The following is a 25,041-nucleotide window of genomic DNA, read 5'->3' as shown; positions in this document are numbered from 1 at the left end:
GAAGATAGAGTGTTTGTAAAACTTAAGCATTTCAAAACACTAAATTTTGTGTTGATTTCCTCAAGTCATATGATAACTGGGCTCCATTAATTATTCTAAATAGAATACATGGATTACCTGAAATATTCCTAAGTGGACTCCATTCACTCCACTCTTTTTGACCAAAAAAATGAAGTTCATCAATGTAATATCTAATTTTCACATAATGTGGAGTACATTCCAAAGGGATATCTGAGGTCCAATTCCAATGATGAACTGAATCCTTACCAATCAGAGTTGTATTAAGTGTTGCCTAAAAAAAGGAAGGGAAAAAATTAGAAAAAAGAAAGTTTTTCTTATATTGTATAATTATCTAACACTTGTTTATGTTAAGGTTAGTAGTCTTTCACTATCTTATATGGGAATCGCAAATTTTTAGTAAGTATAAACATATTAAAGTTATATCTGCCTCATTACCTCTAAACTCTATCCCAGTTCAAAGGGCCTGAAATTCTGGGATAATTAAACATATAGCTGAAGAATTCAATGACTTAAAATATTTGAACACTAATAGTCTAGATAGAAAAAAAAGGTTTTTTCTCTTTTATAGGAAGAATAAGAATCAGCTCACAATACTTGAAGATCAAAGAAAGCAATGGATTCAATTCCACAAACAGTTATTTGCTAAGTCTGGAAGAGGAAAGATTAACAATAGTACCATTGGCCCAAGGGGACTGAGGGCATCCTACCACTTAAGTGACACAGATCTGGGCTCATACATTTCTGTTATACTAAAGAACTTTGTCTGGGATCTGAAGGGCTGATTTCAATCAATTCTGATTGCTTAATTCTTCTTGGAGAGTCTCATATATATTTCAAACTCATCAGAGTTTGCTTTATTTTGGTGCTAGAATTGCTGTCTAGCACTAGCAGAACCTCAATGTGGCAAGTTTTCTGTGTTGCAGAAATATCTAGAGGCAATTTAAATATTTTGTCAGACCTTAAGAATCTATATTGTCTAATGTGTTGATAGGTGATGCAGCAGAAGCAGATATTTCAGAGAATTTGGTTTCTCATCTGAGAGTGAGAGTGTGACTTTCAGTCTACCCCAATTTCCTTAACTTTGTTGGGAAAGTCCCATAACAGTTATCACTGAATGAAGAATCTAGAATTCTTGCATGCTGAGTGCTAGAAACATCCATCTCAGGATTCCTCTTCAAATACCTGGACTCAAGAAAAAGAAACACAAAGCAGAAAGGGGAAGTAGGGCTTTGAGATCCAGTCTTAGGTTCACCTAAGTATCCTTGTAGGGGCCATTGCTACCTAGGGGAGGAAAAGAAGTTTCAATGGAGAACTATCAGAATCTTAAGCCTCTTGTTCTCAAGAGAAAGTCTCAAGAAGAGAAAGTCATTTGTACTGATAGCTCATCTGAAATTAAAAGTTTCTTCCTCAGAAGCATTTTCTTTTTCCTTTTCTCTATATTATGATTTTAGTACATGTATTTCCACTTTAAATTTTTGTTTGGATTGAGACAAGCCCTTGTTAACAATAGACAAGTTTATAATTTAAGATAAACTAATTCAATAAATTAGTTTCCTTAATTTATCTTCATATTTGAGAGTGTTTGACAACTCTTATAAAGAACCTACTTTGGAGATTGTCTAAGAAATGCAGTGGATCATGGGAGCCTCATATGCCCAGAAAGGATTTCCCATAATGGAAATTATGAATAAACATGCCATATGCACCCCAGTTGATTTGCTGAGGACAGCAAATATATAGCTGGGGGGGGGGAAGTAATAGGGATACAACACATTCCATGAGACTAAGATATCCTATCTTGTTTTAGGTTCACAAATACTCAGTACTAAAATACTTTAGGATGTCCTTATTGGACACTGAATCAGGAATAGCTACTTATACAGTATTAAAAAGAAAGACAATTTCCTCTTTTCCTTTCTTCTTTCCATGTATTCTGAACATGTGCTTTAGGATTCTGACAACTCTCCCTTGAGACTTCCCTTGGAGGTGGTAAGAAATTTCTTCCTCTCTCCTGCCTTCCCTGGAATCAATGGCTCCTGGCCTTATGTGGGAGCCTAGGTAAGTCCAAGATTGGATCTCAAAGTATTAGCTTTCCCTCCTATTGTTTCTTTCCTTGTGCCAAATTAATTGAATAGAGATTCTGAGATGAATGTTTCTAGCTTTAGAGGTATCCTGAGTTGAAATGTTCCCAAGTTCTTCAGTCAGTGCTAACCAGAAGCAAGTAGTGTTTTCTGCAACTCCCATAATGATTCTTAAAGGTGACCATTGACAGGAAGATGAACCTATGTTGTAGATATTGAGACAATGTTCAAAACAGTTGAAAGTCAAGGTAAATGTGAAATGAATAGCTGATAGTCCTAGACATGTTTCATATTTTAATGTTTTTAAAAACCAACTCTTTAGGGAATAAAAGAGGAGTTAAGGATTACTATTTTTTGTTACTTTTGTTTCAAGGCAGATTTAAGTCTCTGTCAGCAAGTCCTGAGTTTTTTGTATTTTAAGCATTTCTTTTGTGTGAAGAAAATAAATGGCGATCACCATACCAGATCTACTTTGTTTCACTAAGCAACAGAGTGTTCCTGGAGCTTATTCATGACAAAAAGATATGTCAAAAGATAGCTCTCAACTCCAGGAAACCAGATCAATGATTATTGATTTTAAAGTTTAATAAGCTTTGAATACCATAGGCCTAGGGCATATTTCAGACCTATTCCTGCCAGGGAATGTTAGAATTAGAAGCAATAGAATGTAGACTGCTTTCCTTTCTGGTATCTCCAATACCTAGCACAATGTTTCATACAAGAACACAAACATACATTCATACAAGAACACAAACATGACAGGTGCTTAATCTTTCTAGATAAATAAATAAAGATAGCAATGCATAGAAATTATAGAAGAATATATTTAGACTTGGTTTGAGGAAAGACTATTTTAACAATCAGCACTTCCTAATAAAGGAAGGAACTACTTTTGCAAATAAGCCCACCCATCAATGGGGGTTTTCAGTATAAGGTTGATCATTACTTATTGAGGGTGCAATAAAAAGGATTTCTCCTTTATATATAGGTTGGATTGTAAAGGTTCTGGAATCCCTTTTCCAACCTATGGGAAGTCTGTAGAGTCCATGACCTTGTTATGAGTCCCTTTATTTTTCTGGGCCTTACTTGTCAAAAGAATATGGACTAGATGGACCCTTAGATATATCTAAGTTATAGGTTTAATCTCATGCATCTTATAAACTAAATTTAGGTTTCTGCATTTTTTCAAACCATCAATTGCAATTTTTTGGTAAGATCAAGTTTTTTTTTTTTCTTTTTTCAGGTTCCATCAAAAAAGCAATTTCAAGAATCAATTTGCATCTAACCTTGGATTTCACAACTTCATACAAGACCAATATTGGCTTTCTTTAAAATTTATTTCCTGATCTCTCAAAGTTGTTTCTTCAATATTCAGCTATATTATATACTAAGGTAATTAGGGTCAATTCATATTTTTTTCTTTAAGGAGATTCTTGCTTAGGTATGAAATAGCTTCTTACCTTCTTTATCATTATGACACTATGATGTATCTTAGAAATAAAATATAAGACTCTTGAGAGCAGGAACTGTTTTGATTATATAGCTATATCACTAATATCTAGCATTATGTCTGGTAGTTAGCAGGTACCTTAACAGATGCTTATTATATTCTATATTCTTATAGTTAGATACATGCTATATTAATTCTACAATTATAAAAAGTTATTCCTATTCACAAAGAGCTTATTGTATTCTATAATACTTATCTCCAAGTTAGAGGGTGAAAACCAATGCAGTAGAGAAAGGGAAGAAAATATTAGATATTCTATTCAAATTTATTTTATCTAAGATAGTAAGCTTTACTAATATTTGTTATCTGGATTGATACTGGAACCTTCACTTGGTTCATATGTCTTATATGATACACAAGGTATTCTGATGGAAAAGTAGGAGTTCTACAATAAGGAGGGGTATATCAGTTCTTACATATTAATTTATTTCTAACATACTGAACAACATTGCAGCTTATGTGTAGTTTTGTAGATTATACCTGGTTTTAACTAACCAACACCAAAACAGATAAAAAGATTTCTACAAAGAATTCATGGCTTGAATACAAATAATTTAGTTACCAATGAGCAAGAAAATGGCAGAACTGACTTTCTCTACTCTTAGGATGAAGCTCTTTGTCAGCCACATTCTAAGGTTAAAAATCTGACATATTAAAAAGCCTATCAAAAAAGTGGAAATCATCAAGATTATTTGAAATATGTATTTATATCCATTTTCATGAATGTTTTAAATTAACAATTGTTTTAATATGGAAACAATTTTCACAACAGTTTTAAAGCTTAAATGAAGTGGATTCGATCTATGTTTTGAAAAATATGAAAATGCAATACCTTCTAATTAGGTTGAAATGTCAGTTAATCTCAGTAAAGAAAAAATTAATTAGCTAAATTAAGAGCTTTGTATAATTAATAGACAGAATTGGAAAATGAGCACCATGATTTAGCAACATATACTTCTTTCACTTGGAGTTTTGCAAAAGAAAAATTTAAAGAGCAATGACAGCCTTAAAACTAATGAATGATCAGAACAAACTTTACCTAGAATCATACCCTTGGATACCTGTATCACTAAGTATTAAATTAAAATATTAAAAAATAATCAAACACATTCAAGTGGCTCTCATTAATAATGTAATGAATAATTTTTAGTGAAAGCAAAAAGGATGTTTTGTATCTTTAAAGCAATAATTAACCCAAGAACTCAGAGTAAAGATACTTCAAGCCAGCATACAAAGGCCTTGCACAGTTAGTATTTTTAGCTAGGCTCTAAATGATGGTGTGAGAGTTTAAAAAAAAAGTCCTGTAGTCTGTGATGCTAAGACTCATTGGACTCATAGAAAGGCCTTTTTCTATTCTGAGCTTTGGCTTGTATTCTTGCCCCAAACCTCTATGTTCAGGGCCTTCCTATAAATAAATATTAGAAATAGTATGGCATAATGTGTGACAGTGTTGAATATGGAGTCAGGAAGACCTCAGATCAGCCACTTACCAGTTGTGTGGTCTTTTCAAAATTCTTCTGGACCTCCTGTTTCCTCATCTGTAAAATGAGGGAGTCAGACTAAAAAGTCTTTGAGACTCCTTCCAGCTCTAAATCTAAGAGCTAAAATTTCCTCAATAAAAGATAAAGAAACTTATCAGATGCATCTGAATGAGAACCTTTCCCTTACATAAAAGTTATGAATTTCACTTGAAGCATCTGCATTAGGAAGTAATGCTAGCGACTGCAGTCCAGAAATTTATCTCATACATTCATTAGGAAATAAATTGAGAAAATTAAGGGTGCCAAATCCAAGGGTAGTGGCATTCAACAAAGCTGCTCCTTCTTTGAATGCTACTTGGGCTGGTAAAGACCACCAGGATTGTGGCCAATCTTTAACCAGTCAATTTTCTCTGAGAAATGCTTCACTCGGAACTTCTAAGGGATCCATATGCATCAAATTTAGACAATTCCAAGTGAACTTTTCCCTTTTGACCTCAAAAAACCCCTTGACATCACCACCTGCTTTTCTCCCCTTTTACTTAATTTCAACAATGAGATGGACAATGCCTTTACATGGTCTATTAATCCTATACCTTTCCTACTCTAACAGATTGCCCATATCATCATCCCCATTGTCTCTCTAATCTTCAGAATCTCTTTCTAGATACTGATTCTTTACCTACTACTGCTTTCAAACATGCTCAGGTCCTATCCCACCCTTAAAACTTTTTTTTGTAGATTCTACTAACTCCTCAAGTTCTCAGCCTGTATCTTTCTCCTCTTTTTCTTCTAGAAAAGCCATCAAAATTAATGGCCTTCACTTTTTTTCTCATTCACTTCTAAATCTTGGGCAATCTAGCCTCTCGCACAGAAACTGTTCTCTCTCCAAATAATCAACAAGCTCTTGTCAAAACTGATTTTGTTTTTAATGTTTTCCTTCTTCATGACCTATCTGTTGTATCTAACACGGATGGCTTTTCTCTTCTTATGGATACTTTTCTCTGAGTTTTTGCGACAAATAATTTCTCTTGGTATGCCTCCTATTTAACTTATCACGTTTTCTCAGTCTCCTCTGCTGGTTCATTATCCACATCATGCCCCTTGTGAGTATTCCCCAATGCTCTGTTCTAAGCCCTCTACTCTTTTTTTCTCTCTTGGTGACCTCAACAATTCCATGAGCTTAGTATCTCCTTACAGAAGACTCTGTTCTATTCTGGATACCCAATATCTAGCCCCAGCCTCTCTCCTCAAGTCCAATCCCACATCACCAATTGCCTATTGGACATTTTAAACTGGATGTGCTGGAGATCAAATTATGTCCAAAACAGAACTTTACACACACACACACACACACACACACACACACACACACACACACGCTTCACACCCTAAATAAATATACATATATATCTTTTGTTTAATATTTGAAATCTTTTACAATCTGGCCAACATGTATCTTTCCTACCTGAATGGACATTATTTCTCCTCCCATACTTAATGACACAGCAAAATGACCTCCTTCTTTTTCCTCACAATCAGAAATTCATCTCACTTTTGGTCATCCCTCAAGCCTAGCATATAACCTTCTTTAGTGGATTTCCTTCTTCCTTTAAGATGTAGCTCAATTGCCACTTTGTACATAATCCAAGTCTTTCCTGAGCTTTATCTCTCTCTAATACTAGGACCCATCATCCCTATCCTGTTTTTATTGTATATTTATTCTGTATACAAAGATATATGATCTACATGATCATATACTCTTGTGGAGACTCCATTAATATAATTTCATACTTTCTATTTGTATCTCTCACTCTTAGCTTTTAAATCCTTCAGAGCCCCAAAACCTATCTTTTCTATCCCTTTAAACATGAATCTTTTCTTTATCCATCTTGTATTTCGTTACTTTGTAGTCATCCTATTATATTTAATCTAAACTTATGTATATATTTCTCCCCCAATAGTAAAAATTATTTCATTCTTTGTATTTATGTTCCCTATGTGTACCATCATGCCTGATAAATAGTAAGAAATTAATAAATATTTGATTGCTTGCTCTTTGTTTCTATTATTGAATAAATGAATTTATTGCTTGCATGCAAGCACATGTTTTGATATAGAATTCTTATTTTATGCTACACATAAACGTGTGTATATATGCATAGAATAAAAGATATGTAACAAGCTTTCTAGAACCAAATCAAATGTTGTCCCTTCCAGGAGACATTCTTTATTTTCTCCATGTGAACTACTAACTTTGTTCTCTGACTATAACACTTTGTGTTTCTTTTATTAGACATTCATATTTAACTTTCCATTGCGGCATTATCTCCTCCATATACTATAATGTTTCATTCATTCTTTTTTGGTCCTGTCAGTACAGTTACTTAATAACACATCCCCAAATGGAATGGAGCACATCTCCAAATATTAATAGAATGAATGAAGGAGATGTATGTACATACACACATACGCATACATACTACAGATAATATAGCATAGCTGCCCAAATAGGAAATGATATGGTGAGAATGGATAAAATGATTGTAACATATTCATTCTTCTATTAGCCATATTTGAGTTCAATTATTAAGTATGCAATCCATTAATATACTATAAAGCTATTAATACAAATAACATTATTAAAAAAGGAGCAAGAGACTAAAGAAAAATATATTACTAGGTATACAACTTCACAGTTTTTCATTACTACTGAAATAAAACAAAATGGAAAGAAGTCATCTGAAAATGAGTCACAGGGAAATCATTCCAAAAAGGTATAAAAATTATAAAATAAACCATGATATAACAGGACAAGGTTTTTTCCTTAATCACAAATTTAGAACCAGAAGGGACTCCCTTCATTTGAAACATTATTAAACTCAGATAAAAAAGGGTTACAGTATTTATTTAAGGTCAAAGAATATGTATTATCTTGAAAAGTTACCTAATCTATTCCCCAAATCAAAAAGTTTAGCAGAATAACAATGCCAAAAGAACCCCAATGTTATGAAAATCTAACTTCTCATATTACTTAGGAAGAAGAAATTAACATTTTTAAGAAGGCAGGAAACTTACTACTGTGGCAACTTCCATATTTTCTTTATATTGAACAATAATTTCCCAGATGATACTTGAGTGATGGGGAAAAACAGAGCCATTGTCATTCCACTTCAGGTACAATGTAGAGGTTGAAAAATCAGCTGTCAAATTAAAATCCTGTAATGTAGCTGGAACTAAGGCTTTTGAAAACAAAAACAGAATAAATTACTAGTTAAAACCATTAACTTCACAGTTAAAATATAGACACTTATTCTTCTGATCACAAAAATTTAAAAGGCCTAATATTTAAATAGAAAAAATCTCACCAAAATTATATATGTACATAAATGTAAATATATGTATTATCTATCTATATCTCTATCTATCTATCTATCTATCTATCTATATATATATATATATATATATATGTATGTGCATTTTTATACACACCACACACACACATAGACACACACCCTTCTAAATGTATTATATTTGTGTATGGTTTTAAAACTTACAGTTTTAGATGGACTTGTGATTTCATTTATGTAAGAGGTACTGAGAAGTTAATGATACATAAATAAAATTTGAACCCAGGTTTTCCTGTCTCAAACAACTCTTTTCCAAACTTGGTACCATAATGCTAAGTTGAAAGACAGACACGCTTACACACACATCCATGAAACTACATATTTAAAAAATAATTCCACATATTTATAGTCAAAAGTATTCCCCAATTATAAATTGGTTACATTTCAGAAATTCATTAGCAAATTATGTGAAATTCCATGCATTTTCTATAAAAACAATAGCCTAATATTGGATTAGACCAGGTGAGCTTATTAATAATACTATTATTTTAGGTTCTGATTATTGGAAGTCATAGAATCACATTGTCGTAGAAGAAAACTTTCTCTTTTTGGTGATATACAAAATTTCAAAACAGTCTATTGGTTTCTTATTTTCCCTACTCACTATCTATACCTTTTTACAGGCCTTGGTACTGTAATCTAATCTTATCCATGATACTTTTATAGTCCTAGTGTAAAATCATTAGATGTATCTACCCTACTCTTTCAAATGCCTTATATTTTAAAAAATATACCTTTTCTTTATATAATCTTATGAAATTCTCAGGTACTGACTCAGCTATCAAATCAGCTGCCACAGTATATGTTTCAATTACTTTAAGAGACAAACAATTTCCAAAAATTGATTCAAGTTAATATACGAATTATAGATAAGGTTTTTAACACATTTCTAGAGGTATATTTTTCTAGAAGAATACTGTTAAATCTAATTGGTAGAATGTATATAGTGATTTACAATTTATAAAACACTTTGTTTTATATATTATTTCATTTGCTTAAGTAACATGAGAGAATGTATTTTTTGGGAAGCAAGCCTGTCTCAATGTATATATCTGCTACTAGTTCTCAAAATTCCATGATTCTAGATTTAAATCTGCTGATTATCTTAGGAAAAGGTCACAATAATTCACAATTTCTTACTGAAGAAAATAAAAGAAATATTTAAAAATATGAAACCTCAATTGTCAGAAAGATTTTGCATATTCCAAATAAATACAATAAAACATCATTAATTCAAACTAACTAGGGACAATATCAGTTTCTTACTAGCAAATTATTTGAAGAATATTTTAAAAGAAATTGGAATAGATGATCTACAAGGTAATTTTTAACTCAATTTCCTATGCATAATTCTAGTATTTTTCAGGATTGTAATAAAACTAGATTTTATTACATTTAAGCAGAGGCCTTTTTAGCAAATGAATAAAACTTATTTGTAAAAATATCTTATAAAAATTGAGGGTTATTAAAATACTTTGTTCAAATATTTTCTTTACTATTCTTATGACCTAATTTTCATTACATATGGAGTATATCAAAATATAAGGAAACTTCAGGCAAACTCTATTCAAATCAATTACTTAATTAAGTACTTATAGAATGTCTATCATGTTCCTAGCAGTGAGCTATATTTCAGTTCCTGAAATATAAAAGTAGATCTATGAGCATAAGACATCTAGAATCTAGTTAAGATTATGAAGCACACATGAAACAATGAGAAAAATTAAATACTAAGTGATTATATAGTTTCTAAATTCAACAGAAGTTTAGCAAAAGGATAAACCGCAAGTATTTAAATCAGTAAGTTTCATCAAAGCAATTAAACTTCAAAACAGATTTTAGATTTTTTTAAAAAATTATTAGCTGTACTGAGGGAAAAAAAAGACTCAAAGGATTAGGATCATTGTATGGAGTGAAGAAGAGGATACTAAAAAAGGGAAAAAAAGTAGAACTACTTAGCTCTTAACTTGTTTCTATTCTTTTTGCCAAGGAGAATGGTGTTTTAATTTAAAATGACAGAACAAAATGGATGATCAGGAAGTTGATACTCAAGATAAATAGGGAGATAGAAAAGAATGTACCTAACTAGTGAACTACATTTTTGTTTACTTTTAAAACCGACAGAGAAGACTTCTCAGCCAACTACAAAAGATCTTAGAAAAATCATGAAGAATGGGAGTAATTCCACAAGATTAGAGAAGAACAATTGCTGAATGAAACTTGACTGGATAGAAGGACTACATGGGGTCTGGAGTCTTATAGTAAATTGGAAGATTAGGAAGTCAGACTTTCATCTGAAAGTGAGAGAATAAGTTTGACAAATGTGGGAATAGTTATAAAGTTACTCCAACTTGAGAAGTTACTATGAAGAAGCATTTAAAAGTTGTATAAGTGGGATAAAAAAATCAAAGCTAAATGGAAATTGTATAGCTTACTTCCTCTTTCTACAGAAGAAGAAATTTGTATTAAAGTTAAATGATTGGTAATGGGTCACACAGATAGTTAGTAGCAAGGACAGAACATTTTAGTCCATCGTTTAAGTCCTAACACAGTTTTCATTCACAACATCACTCTTTCCACTACATTACTCCAAGAGTTTGAATTTAAGGTTACTCAATAGTGAGTCAAAATATATTCTTAAGTAGGGAATGGTATGATAAGATCATTTCAGAAATGTTATTTTGACATTAAAATGAAAGAGAATTTGGAGAAGAGTAAAGAATGATGGTAGGAAAATCAGGAAGATATTTGAATAATTCTGATTATCTCTTCTGCAATATAGTTCAAAGGAGATGTCAGCGTTTAGAATAAATAAAAATTATTGATATTCTACTCTTTATATATTAAAGTAGGCTTTTTAAAAGTTCTAAGGCTGGTCAACTAATTTATTTATTATGTCTTCTAGCTTCTTACAAAATAAACTTAGGTTTTTTACCAGTTGCAAATTCTGCAGGTTTATATTTCAGTGAAGAAGTGTATGAAGATATAAGATGTCCAACCTAACTGAAACAGGGAAGGAAAGCTTCTATGTATTTGACTTTGCTTTCAATATACTTATCTAATGTAATTAATTTTATTCTTTTAGGTTATATATGTACATTAATTTTTTTTTACATTTTCCAAATAAGTCATTTTGGGAAAAATTAGAGCAAAAGGGAAATACCATGAGAAAAAAACAGAAGAAAGAAAAAAGGTTTAAATAATATACTTAAATCCACATTCAATCTCCATAGTTCTCTCTCTACATGCAGATGGCATTTTCCATCCAAAGATTATTGGAATCGCTTTGAATCAATGAGTTACTGAGAAGAACCAAGTCTATCATAGTTGATTATCACACAACTTGTTGTTGCTGTGTATACAAAGTTTTTCTGGTTCTGCTTGCTTCATGTAGCATCAGTTAATGTAAATCTTTCCAAGCTTTTCTAAAATCAATTTGTTTATCATTTTTTGTAATAATATTGTAGTCTGTAATGATATTCCATTACTTTAATATAACCTATTCAGTCACTGCTCAATTGATGGGCATCTATCCACTCATTTTCTAATTCTTTGCCATCACAAAAAGAGCTGCTACAAACATTTTTGCATGTATGGGTTCTTTTCCCTCTTTTATGATTTTTTTTGGGATATAGACTCAGTAGTGACACTGCTGGATCAAAGCATATGCATGGCTTTATAGCTCTTTGGGCATAATTCCAAATTGCTCTCCAGAATGGTGGGATCACTTCACAATTCTAACAACAATCCATTACATTAGTCTGGCAGTTTTCTCACATCCCGTCCAACATTTATCACCTTTTCCTGTCACCTTAGTTAATCTGATAGGTAGACAATGTAATGTTTTATCCTTAGTTCAATGAAATGTGAAATTACTAAGGCCATCTTTATCAAAATATATTTTTTCAGCCAAGAATTTCTTTAATATTTGAAAAGATTTAAAAGGTATGCTATGTACTCAAGTTAACTATGTAAAATATGAAAAGTCAAAAGAGAGACCTGGTTAAATGTTAAAAGAATCGTAAAGGAAGAGTCACTTAGTTTTGAGAAAGGAAGGAATAATCAAGAAAAGAAGAAGGTGGTACCAGGGTTTGGCCTTGAAGGATAAAAAAGAATTTCAATAGATGAAGAACACCACAAATATTAGTGACTGATCTATACAGATGAATGGATATTTTAGCACAAAAATGAAATGTATTGGGAGCTTCCTCAGTACCAATTTAAAAAATTCAATAGTTTCTACAACTGCATGCCATCTTTGTGCTTCTTTGTGTCTGGAACAAGAACTTAGGTTCTTAGGTTTAGAGCTAGAAGGGACCTCAAGGACACTGGGTCTAATCCCTTCATTTCACTAATGAGGAAATTGAAGCCTAGAGAGGGAACATGACTTGCCACAAAGTCACACAGGTAATAAAAGCTCAGGTTCATTATGTTGAACCATGTTGTAACTTTCAAGTGAAGTGGGAATTTGATCAAAATTCTGCCAGAGTGTTAAAACAAATCCAGTTTAAACCAGGTGCTCATTTATTTACATCAGGGATTCTTCATTTTTTTTTTTTGTATAACAGACACAGGGATCAGCTAGTAGCCCAGTGGACAGAGTTCTAGGCTTGGAGTCAGAAGGACCCAAATTCAAAGATCACCTCGGACACATACTAGTTTAGAAATCAAATGGCAGTTACTATTCATTATTCTATAAAAAGGTAAAGCAAACATATGCTGTTCATCAAATCATATTTCATGACTGCATTGCTATATCAAGGGCATTCACAGGATCACAGATTTGGAAAGGCTATCTAGTTCCCTTATTTTATAGATGAGAATGAGTCCAAAGTGGCAAAGGTGGGATTTGAAAAAGTCCTCTAAATCCAATTCTCTGCTCATTGAACCATAAAATTCATTTGAAATATTACATAAATTCAGAATTTAAAAGGTATATTGATAAATTAAAGGAAGATATAGCAAGACCAGTGAGATGATCCATATACTTTTTTTTTCTTAAATTGGCGATGTTTAGTCTAGAGAAAAGAAGATTTAGGGGAAATAATCTCTATTACCAAATATTTATTCCTTGGTACTGAAATACATAAAAAATTCAGTATTAAACAGACAAGTGAAAAATTTTTAAACTCACAGAAGAAAACAGAAAGAGGTCTAAAGGTAACACAAACAAGTAGAAGAGCTCTGGAACTAAGCTACTAAATTTACAACATACTATTTTTTTTAAATCTATATACCGAGAAATTCATGGAATCACGTGCAATACTCTGATTTCTTTCATATAGAAATGCCCACATTTGTCATTGTTTATCATGTTTGGAATTACTAAAACCAAAAAAAAAGCAAAATTTTCTTTTAAAAAAATAAGCAATTAATATTAAGAATTGATTAATATTAAGAATTCAGAGAAATAAAAACTAAACCAAACAGAATTGCACAAAGCAGAACTAAGAGAACATATACAGCAAACAGTAACATCAAGACATCAAAACAAAGCAATGAAATGACCAATCTTGTCTCTAGAGGCATGATAATGAAATAAAGTGGATGATGAAATAGCTAATAAGTTGCTACTTTGAGCTATTATAGTGTGCTTGCCTCTACCACCATACCATTCTATCCCTACTGACTAAATTTCAAGTTTCAACCTGCTGTGGGGATGGAACACCAAATAAGTCAACTTTATTACAACTGTGTCTTAAATAAAAATAAATTACTTTTAAGCTCTACTCGAAACAAAGTACATGAAATTTAGAGCTCAGATTTTTTTACATCTATTTTAACTATTTGCCTCATTTATTTCTTAGTGATTCTAAGGTATTTTAAAGAATAGTTTGCATTATGAAAATGGACTTCTAGATGAATCAAATATTACTGTAGTACCTTAAACGGCCTTTTTCTATCATCTAGAAAAGCAAAAGATATGAATATCCCACTAAAAATGTCACCTAGATTTTAAGGTGTATTTTTCTTTAGAAGGAATACTTACAAACATTTCTTTCATTTAGGATAAATTTAGTAACAGAATTCCCAGAAACATGAATCGAATGTATTTTTATCTCATGATCAGCAAAGGAAAGAGCTGGAATCTCAAAATGTGTTTTTTCTGTCCGAATACAGGAATAAGAACTGCAATATAAAAAAGATCATTTGAAAAGAAAAGAATCAACAACAAAATCTTCAGAGAGAATGAATAACATTGAAAATGTTTTCCGGAATTTTTTGTATACAAAGAAACAAAGAATTTGGGAGTTCTAAGCCTAATATTCCTAGTAATATTATTTTAAGTTCCTTAATTATTAATCATAATGTCTATTCTTCAACAAAGAAAAATAATAGAGCCAAGCTTTTATTATCAAGGAAGAACTTACATTACAGAGATATGTAGTTGGTTTTATCTAAGGTCTACTGCAGCCATTTAATGAACATTAAATCCACAATAACAAAAACCTCATCATATCAATCTAATTCAACACTAAACCTCATGATCACAATAATAGGAGGTTACAAAGTATATCAAATTTACTCACTATAAATATAGCATTGTATGGAACATTTATATAAAAGAACTGAAAGGAAGGAATTTTGTTTTGTGGATGGTTTTAACACAAAATTAATTGTATTCATGCATACTAATATTTCTTACTATAATTACTCATAATAAAGTACATGTCATTTTTGTAGTATTTTAACTTTTTAACATATGAATAAATGAATATATTAACAATTTTATCTGCATAATCATGCTAGCTAATTAGCATTCACCACAAGTCTGGAAAACACAGACAGTTAGAAGTCCACTGAATTCCAATTCAGGATGACTTGGAGAATGAAGACATTAGATTTGAGTTTTATTAATTAAATAAGCTATGTTACAATAAATAAACTCTTACAATGTTTAACTCTGTAGTTAAAGGGCTATAACTCCATATGGTAACAACTTTACGAATTTTAAGCTGATGGCGCAGTAGATAGAGTACCAGCCCTGAAGTCAGGAGGACCTGAGTTCAAATATGGCCTCAGAGACTTAATACTTCCTAGCTGTGTGACCTTGGGCCAGTAACTTAACCCCAATTGCCCCAGGGGAAGAAAAAAAAAAGAAGAAGAATTTTAAGCTGTTGGGGCAGCTAAGTGGAGGAGTGGTTAAAGCACCAGCCCTGAAGTCAGGAGAAACCTGAGTTTCAAATCTCACCTCAGACACTTAACACCTCCTACCTGTGTGACCCTAGGCAAGTCACTTAACCCCAATTACCTCAGGAAAAAAAAAAAAAAGCTGTATATTACACCAAGTAGACTCCGATTATTAAACTACTGTAAAAGGAAGAAAAAACAATATTCAAACATACCAATTACATATATCAATCAACAAATATCTACTAAGTGTCAGTCAGGTACTATGCTAGGTGCTTAGACATTTAGAAAGACAGCAACAAAACATTTCCTGTGCTCAGGAAATTTATGTCTTATTATGGAAGACAAAAATCTACATAAAGGATTACAAACATACAAAATAAGATTTGGAGAGCAGAGATGGCACTCCAAGGGTGAAGAACAACAAATCAGCAAGTTTAGCTGATCCAAAAAATGCATGAAAGAATAATTATGTTAAGGATAGAAAGGTGGGCTAGAACCTGGAGTACCCCAGGAGTCTTGAAAATTAACTATGTATCACATGACCTCAGAGCCACGTTTAACATTACATCCTGGTCATCTTGCTTTCTGTTTTGCTGATGTGCAGATCCTTCCCTTTGCACCTCCCAAACGAATAAGCTGGAAGCATCATCAAATAAATTCTGATAGTGCAAGACCTCAAAGACGCCACTCACTATCCTAATGGCTTCTTCAGCTCAATTATCCCTTGGTTTAACCCCAAGGAATATACACTTCTTGAGGACAGGAAAGCTAATTTTTGTATTCATATTATCAGGGCTTAGTGTGGAATTTGGCAAATACTTAAGACTTTTAAATTCATTCATTATGAATTATAAGGCCTCGATTAACATGATACCTTCTTAACCTTAGTTACTCCGTCTGTAAATTGGAAGATTTTAAACTTAAATTTACTTTATAGTTACTCTGAAAAACTATGCTCTTCATAAGCCAGAAAGTGTTAAATAAATATCATTATAAAGATATCATCCTGAAGATAGCAGCAGCTTCCTTCTTCATAGCAGAAATTGAGGTAGCTATGAATCATTTTCTACCAATTCCCAAACATTAACTAGGAATTCCCTCTAATTTTCTGTACTGGTGATAGATTTTGAGATATTGGTAGACTTCTATTATCTGCCATTTCTGAGAATGAAGTATTCCATAGAAATAAATTTTCCAGATTACATAAATGTTCTTTAGGTGCCAATTTTTTAAGGACTTTGATAATTATTTCCAAATTCATCTCAAGTTATATATTGAACACAATTATTCTAGCACTGAATCTGGACTTGAAGGATTTCAATCTCAGCTGAGCCAAACTAGATATCCCCTATGTAACACTTTCTTATTTGTAAAATGGAGATAACTCTAAATCCTATAGCTCAAGTTTAATTTTTTTTCTAAATGATTCACATTTTAAGTTTTAACTATACAAAAGTAAAAAGGTAAATATCACTGCTTAATACCCCATTAAATTATTCTGGAAGCTTTCTTAATTTCTTTCTACTCTATAATAGCTTTAGATCTTCAAACAGAACTTGAGACCCAAATTTCACAAAAAATGATCAGTAAAAAAATGGAAATTTGAAAGAAAACAGCTTCAGAGAGCAACCATTTGAGACCTTAAAAATAACCTGACAATTTGATGAATCCTAATTTGGGGATAGAAAATATGAGCTGAGAAAGTAAAGTTTGTTCCTGTGTGTGGCTCTAGGAGGCATCATACCACATAATGAAAACCTGAATAAGAGGATTTGGTTGAATTTAGCACTCTTCACTAGGCACAAATGCAAAAAGTTTTAGAAAACAAAGTATCTAGTTAACAATTAAACCTGGAGTCCAAAATTTATCTCTCTCAGTAAAAAAGGAAATAATAAAGAAAAAAGGTGTCTTCTTTCAAAACAAAAAACAAAAACAGTTACTATCTAAAGAAGAGGAACATAATTCTAGGGGAGATAATTTCACCAAAATTCATTGACAGAAAAGATCTTATTATCTTCTTTAGAAATGAATCAACAGGAAAAACTTCACAAAAACTGTATTTAAATATCACTGGAAAAAATATTCATCCAGTTATATTACACAGTAAAACAAGTAAATATTTTATTTTTTTCACAAAATTAAAAATTTTCAAGTTTCCTAAAACTTTCATCTAAGTTTTAAGAAAATTAGAAACATACCTGTTTATAACACAAATTTCATAAGTAGTACCATGGTTTATTGTAGGTAAGGCTTCCCAGGAACAGTCCCATACCTTTAAGTTATGGGTTATACACTTTAAATCATAAGGAACTCCTGGTGAACAAAAGTAATACGACACAATTATTATTTCAATGTACAGCAATAAAAGGGTAGCATATATATTTCAGCTATATTGTATGAAAGGAATATGTGTCACACACATGCCTGCTAAAATATCATTTCTATGATGAAGAGTGCCTTCTGTTTTGTTTTATTATTCCATCTCCTCTACTTGCTTTCTAGGTAAGGAATAAGAAGTAGCTTAAAAAGCTGAAAGTTTGTGAAAGGTTAAGTGAGCCAATGGTGTATCTTAAGGAAAAGGACTTCTATCAATACTTATTATAATGGCAAAGAGCAAAGATAATTAATGGGAGATTCAATACCTAGAATGTTAACTACTTTTAAGTTAGAAAGTAGAGCTGTATTTTCTTTAAGTTTACAAAATGCTTTGCCAAAAAAATAAATGGAAAACAACAAATGTGTTGTAATTATCTATAGGCAACTGCTCCTAATATCAAATCAGTTTTGAGGATTCAATATGTAAAAATGGCAATAAAATACATTATAGCCATATACTCCATAATGAGAACATCAATTATCCCCCAAAATATTAATAGCAGTATTAAGAAGTTTCCTTTTCCTATGCTCTTTGTATAAATATAGATATTCCCATGATCAAAGATTTGATTTCTTTTCTACATGGGGATTAAGTGGATTTTCATTGTGAGACCAAATTATAGATCAATAAAAAGAAGATTACTTAATCACTTATCTTTAAGGTGACAGATTTAATAAACTATCAAAATATTACAAAATTAATATGGGAGCTGTGAAATTAAAATGCTATTTATAAATATAGTGATCAAAACATCTATACTAGAGATAATCAAATTAAATGTTCTTCACATTTCAAGGATCTATGATTTTGCAATGTGTCTTATTTCCTTCACTGATGAAGACAGCAACTCCTCTAACTTAATAGTCTTTCAGAGTAGAGTGCCCATGATGGAAAAATTCATCACCTGTTTGGCTATGTGACACTAAAGAATTAGCTATATATGTTCTTTACTGGGACGATATTCAAAAGCCTTTCAATTTTGCGGGACTTGCCAGAACATGTGCTCCTTTCTTGCTATAAATGTTAAGAATCCATGGTCATAATATACTAAAATATAGCATTAGTAAATGATCTTAAATAATATATTATTTTTTTAAAATGTAGGGCAGATGGGGATGAGGGAGAGATGAAGAGATAGATGGAGAAAATTTAAAAATAATTTTTTAAATTTTTGCTTAATTGAACCATTAGATAATTGATAACTAAAATGCTCAATAACAATACAGGTTATTTCTGAATAAACAGAATAGAATTAGATTTTAACAAGTTTCCTAATTCATACGTACCTCTACTCTGTCCATGTACTTGGTTCACTAAATATAAAAAAATAACCGATGACAACCATTGGAACTTTGAACTACTCCTCATTCTTTTATTTCCCCCTGTTTTTGATAACAGTCTTAAATAAAAATAAACTTCCATTTTCGACACACATCAGTCAAACCTAAAATTCATAAGAAAATATTTATTTTAAAACTGCATGCTCTGTAATAGAAATATTGTTAGGAAGATCTATAAAAAGAATTATTATTAAAGATATGAATACTAAGATATACCAATAATATATTATTTTAAAAATCAGAAGCTATCAAGGTAATTCCCCAATTCAAAATATTATAATTCTACATGTAACCAATCTATGATTCTAGCTTGATTCCAGTATATGTATATACACCTAATTTCAATTTATTATGAAATAATGTACAAAACCAATAATCACTTTACTGTTAATCAGTAGTAATACAAAAACAATTTATATTTGCATTTCATAGTTTTAGTACAAATATTCCCTACTACTGGCAATTAGAGATAAATGGAAAAAAATCATTGTTTATTAAAGAGAAATAAATGTTAACTGTAAATAACAAAGAAATAAAATAAATATCCATAAATCTAATTTGAGTACCAAAGCCCAAATATAGGTGAAATATAAATGAAGTGCTTATCTTCAACATGAACTTATTTTTAGAAATATTATTGGGCAAGGGATACTATTACATTTTTTAATAGTTCTATGACACTGACAAAGAATTTTAAGACAAAACTCAAATTTTAAGTTGAGTAATGAAATAATTCCAAAAGTCATTTATGCAAATAAATCACTAAAGAAAAAGAAGTTAAGAGATACTTAGTAATCTATTATAAATGTTGTTCCCATTTATAGAGAGCAAACAATACCATCATCACTAAACAAATTGTATATAATACATAGCATAAATTCACAACAAAAGCCAACTGAAAATAAGACTTTATTTTTATCTGAAATGTCATTTGATAATATTAAATGTAGACATTAAACTGATTTTAAAATATTTTCCTTCAAGAATTAAGTATTACTTAAAGTGAAAGATTGTAATATAAAATGACAATTCTCCCACATTAGTATAACTCCTATATTGACATGTCTTTATTGGCAATGAAGCCCTTATGAGCTGGAACTGGAAGTAAGGACAGATGACATCTAATATAACACTCCTCAAAAGAAGAATATATGCTGCAGGATATCCCAAGTCTCTTGTTCATTATTCTGAATAATCAAAGTCTGGCCACTGAACTACTGAAAGAGGAGGAAAAAACTTCTCCTAAATAAACAAAAGCTAGTTATTATAATTCTTCACACAGGAAAAATCAAGTAGATGTGATAATTAGTTAGATAAATAAATTTAGTTAGTGATATTTAGAACCAGCCCATTGAGCTGGTTCATTAATACATAAACTAAAAGAGTTATTACATATGAAAATGACCTAGGCCCCAAACTAAATCAAAGAGAAGAGACTTTCAAATGAGGAAGATTTCATCTTCTAGGATTTCATGCTATATTTTCTAAATTATAAATATCCAATTGAAGAACTATTCATATCTTTTTTAAAAAAAAGATATACAGATGCATTAATTTCAAATAATATAATATTTTAAAATTGACAGATTTTTTTACTAATAAATTTATAATTACAATATCCTCTTTTAATGACTATAAGATGGTAATTAGCTACTTAATACAAATGCATATCATTAAAATATTTCAGGATGAGTGAAAAGAATTTTATCTCCATTACAATAAACACAATTCACTTATAAAAGGTTCTATACTTTTTGTGTGAGCAGTAGTTTTTAACCTCAGATGTTAAGCAATATTTAAATCTGGAAAGCCCATAATGATAATCTAATTCAATCCAATTTTACAAATGAGGAAACTGAGGTCCTAAAAGATTAAGTGATTTGTCCAAATTCATAATGATAGGGCTGGGATTGAAACCCAGATCCTGTGATTCTAAATCCAGCAATCTTGCCATGTGGAAATAAATATTCCCAAATTATCCGCATTCATATTATTCTTACTAATGAAAATAAAGAAGGAATAAGGAAATTACATTAATCATATCTAAAAATTATATAATATCTAAGAGTTAACCTATGAAATTCTTAGTACAATGCTTGGCACTCAGTAGATATTTAATAAATATCTATTGATTGCCGACAGACATAAAATTTATATAAATAAAACTACAAAATTTTCTTTACAGAAATAAAAAGAAACAAATTGGAAAGCTACCTATTATATAAGGCTAAAACAAATGGCTTCTGAGAGATCTTTCAATTGTGTGATTGTCATATACACAGTAAATTCTAGATAAATAATGTGAATCAAATAATAAATACAAATAAAATATTTTATAAACTAAAAAAAAACTTTGACTTATAAAAATAAGGCATTACTATCATTAGATACAACCCTATGCTTTTGTAGAGGTACTTTTCTATTATTCAAAACTTTATAATTAATTATTTTGAATATTGTTTCTCTTCAATGCATATCCTAAAACAAAATGCTTTGGACAACTTTGTCATTCCTTCATTTTTTGATAAAAATTTTCTCATCAATTCTAGAACAGCCCAAAGAATATTTTTTCAAAACTATACTTCTGAGCAACATGCAAAATTCTTTAAATAGTGATATCAACAACTTCAGATATGTTTTATAGATTTTTGAAAATTATGAAAACACTATTAAGTCTTGAAGTTTAAAAAAACTGAACAAATTTTTTATTTATAAAACTGGTACTTTGGGACTATGGTAACAAGCCTCCTACTCGGCCTTCCCTGCCTCCAATCTTTCCCTCCCTCTTCCAGTAGCTAACAAAGTAATTTCTAAAGCTTGGGTTTAACCATGTAACACAATAAATTCCAGGGGCTTTCTATTACTTCTAGAAATGAGTATAAACTCCTCTATTTGGCATCTTAAACCTTTCACAACTAGGCTCCAAGTTACCTTCCCAACCTTAGGGTATATTACTCTACTTTCACAAATTCTTAACTCCAATCAAACTAGCCTTCCTACTATTTCTTAACATACAACATTATGTCTCCTCTTACACAGCATGAGCCATCCCCATTCCTGGATACACTTCATCCTTTGTTTAAAATCCCTAGTCCCCTTTCAATTTTAGCTCCATTCTCACCAAGGCCTTTCCTGGTCTTTCCTGCGTCCTTAGCACTCAGCAGTGCTTAATACACAGTGCTTAATAAATATTTGTTAACTGATTGGTTGGTTGGTAAAAGAAGGGACAGATTTAGGGAGAACATGTTAACTATAGCTGGTTTTTGAGAAACTAATATGATCTAGACATTTACAGGAAATGAGAATGGCTCTGTTGTAGTCCAGGAGAAAAGGACATCAGAACAAAGATCTTAAAAAGTCTAGAGAAGCATGGCTAAAGGGAAAAAATCTACACTAGAAAATAATAAAAGATAAGTTCAGCAAAGTAGTTTCTAGTCAGCTATCTTGAAACAGTATAAACTTATAATAACCTATGGTATTTTGCAACCTTAAACCTTACTCAAGTCAGGGTATATATAAATTAGACTTATCTGCACAGGGATGATGTTTAAACTTACAGAACCTTAAAAGATCTCCAAGAAAGAAATTGTAGAGAAAGAAAAGAAGAACCAGTACAAATCTTCAATTGCACTTGTAGTTGGGAGGCAAAATATGTATCAGAAAAGGATTCTGCATGTTCTTATTTGTATATATGTTATGTCCTTCTGGTAAAATATAAGTTCAGGCTTGAGTCAGAAATGGTTTGGTTTTGTCTTTATGTATCTAGCATCTATGACTATGTCTGATATATAATAGGAAAATTGATAAGAGTACCGTTTTCAAGGGGTAGCTAGGTGGTACAATAGATAGAGCACAATCTCTAGTGGAGTATCTAAGTTCAAATCCTGCATCAGACCCTTGATACTTAATTAGCAGTGATCCTAGATAAGTCACTTAATCCCATTGGCTCACCAAAAGGATTAAAAAAAAAAAAAGACTCAAGAGACTCCTGATTTCCAAACAAATACCTTGGTGATGGCTTAATATATTTAGCTGTGGCAACAACATTTCTAAAGAAAAATAACAATGCATTTGCACACTTTTTATAAAAACTTTTTCAAGAATGAACTACCCAAGCATCAATAATGAAGCAGTATCAATATTAAACATATATGCACCAAGTGGTGCAGCATCTAAATTCTTAAAAGAGAAATTAAGAGAGCTGCAAGAGGAAATAGATAGCAAAACTATAATAGTGGGAGATCTCAACCTTGCACTCTCAGAATTAGATAAATCAAACCACAAAATAAATAAGAAAGAAGTCAAAGAGGTAAATAGAATACTAGAAAAGTTTGATATGATAGATCTTTGGCGAAAGCTAAATGGAGACAGAAAGGAGTATACTTTCTTCTCAGCAGTTCATGGAACCTATACAAAAATTGATCATATACTAGGGCATAAAAACCTCAAAATCAAATGCAGTAAGGCAGAAATAGTAAATGCATCCTTTTCAGACCACAATGCAATCAAAATTACATTTAATAAAAAGCCAGGGAAAAATAGACCAAAAAATAATTGGAAACTAAATAATCTTATATTAAAAAATGATTGGGTAAAACAGCAAATCATAGACATAATTAATAACTTCACCCAAGAAAATGACAATAATGAGACATCATACCAAAATGTGTGGGATACAGCCAAGCAGTAATAAGGGGAAGTTTTATATCTCTACAGGCCTACTTGCATAAAATAGAGAAAGAGAAGGTCAATGAACTGGGCTTACAACTAAAAATGCTAGAAAAGGAACAAATTAAAAACCCCCAGACAAACACAAAACTTGAAATCCAAAAAATAAAAGGTGAGATTAATAAAACTGAAAGTAAAAAAAAAAAAACTATTGAATTAATTAATAAAACTAAGAGTTGGTTCTATGAAAAAAACAACAAAATAGACAAACCCTTAGTAAATCTGATTTTAAAAAGGAAAGAGAAAAAGCAAATTGTTAGTCTTGAAAATGAAAAGGGTGAACTTACCACTAATGAAGAAGAAATTAGAACAATAGTTAGGAGTTACTTTGCTCAACTTTATGCCAATAAATTCGATAACTTAAATGAAATGGAAGAATACCTTAAAAAATATAGCTTGCCCAGATCAACAGAGGAAGAAGTAAGTAGTCTAAATAGTCCCATCTCAGAAAAAGAAATAGAACAAGCTATTAACCAACTTCCTAAGAAAAAGTCCCCAGGACCAGATGGATTTACATGTGAATTCTACCAAACATTTAAAGAACAACTAACTCCAATGCTATGTAAACTATTTGAAAAAACAGGGATTGAAGGAGTCCTACCAAATTCCTTCTATGACACAGACATGGTACTGATACCTAAACCAGGTAGATCGAAAACTGAGAAAGAAAACTATAGACCAATTTCCTTAATGAATATTGATGCTAAAATCTTAAATAAGATATTAGCAAAAAGACTTCAGAAAATCATCCCCAGCATAATACACTCTGACCAAGTGGGATTTATACCAGGAATGCAGGGCTGGTTTAATATTAGGAAAACTATTAGTATAACTGACCATATTAATAATCAAATTAATAAAAACCATATGATCATCTAAATAGATGCAGAAAAAGCATTTGATAAAATCCAACATCCATTCCTACTAAAAACGCTTGAGAGTATAGGAATAAATGGACTATT

General features: G+C 31.2%; 1 protein-coding gene across 2 annotated transcripts in view; it reads right to left on the bottom strand.

The window, feature by feature from the left end:
- The window catches only part of LIFR (LIF receptor subunit alpha), an 88,772-nt gene that overhangs the window by 39,165 nt on the left and 24,566 nt on the right, over window positions 1-25,041 (bottom strand). For both annotated transcript variants that reach the window (XM_074282624.1, XM_074282623.1), the window contains exons 2-6: window positions 19,298-19,455; window positions 17,833-17,947; window positions 14,490-14,629; window positions 8,169-8,332; window positions 118-292 (exon numbers count right to left, since the gene is read on the bottom strand). In XM_074282624.1, coding sequence (XP_074138725.1) covers window positions 118-292; window positions 8,169-8,332; window positions 14,490-14,629; window positions 17,833-17,947; window positions 19,298-19,433 — 730 coding nt within the window. In that variant the 5' untranslated portion in view covers window positions 19,434-19,455. The remainder of the gene's footprint in view (window positions 1-117; window positions 293-8,168; window positions 8,333-14,489; window positions 14,630-17,832; window positions 17,948-19,297; window positions 19,456-25,041) is intronic.

The sequence above is a fragment of the Sminthopsis crassicaudata genome, chromosome 1 (genome assembly GCF_048593235.1).
Source record: "Sminthopsis crassicaudata isolate SCR6 chromosome 1, ASM4859323v1, whole genome shotgun sequence".
Lineage (NCBI taxonomy): Eukaryota > Metazoa > Chordata > Mammalia > Dasyuromorphia > Dasyuridae > Sminthopsis > Sminthopsis crassicaudata.
Note: the sequence above shows the minus strand (reverse complement) of the source record. Positions and strands in the feature narration are given on the sequence as shown.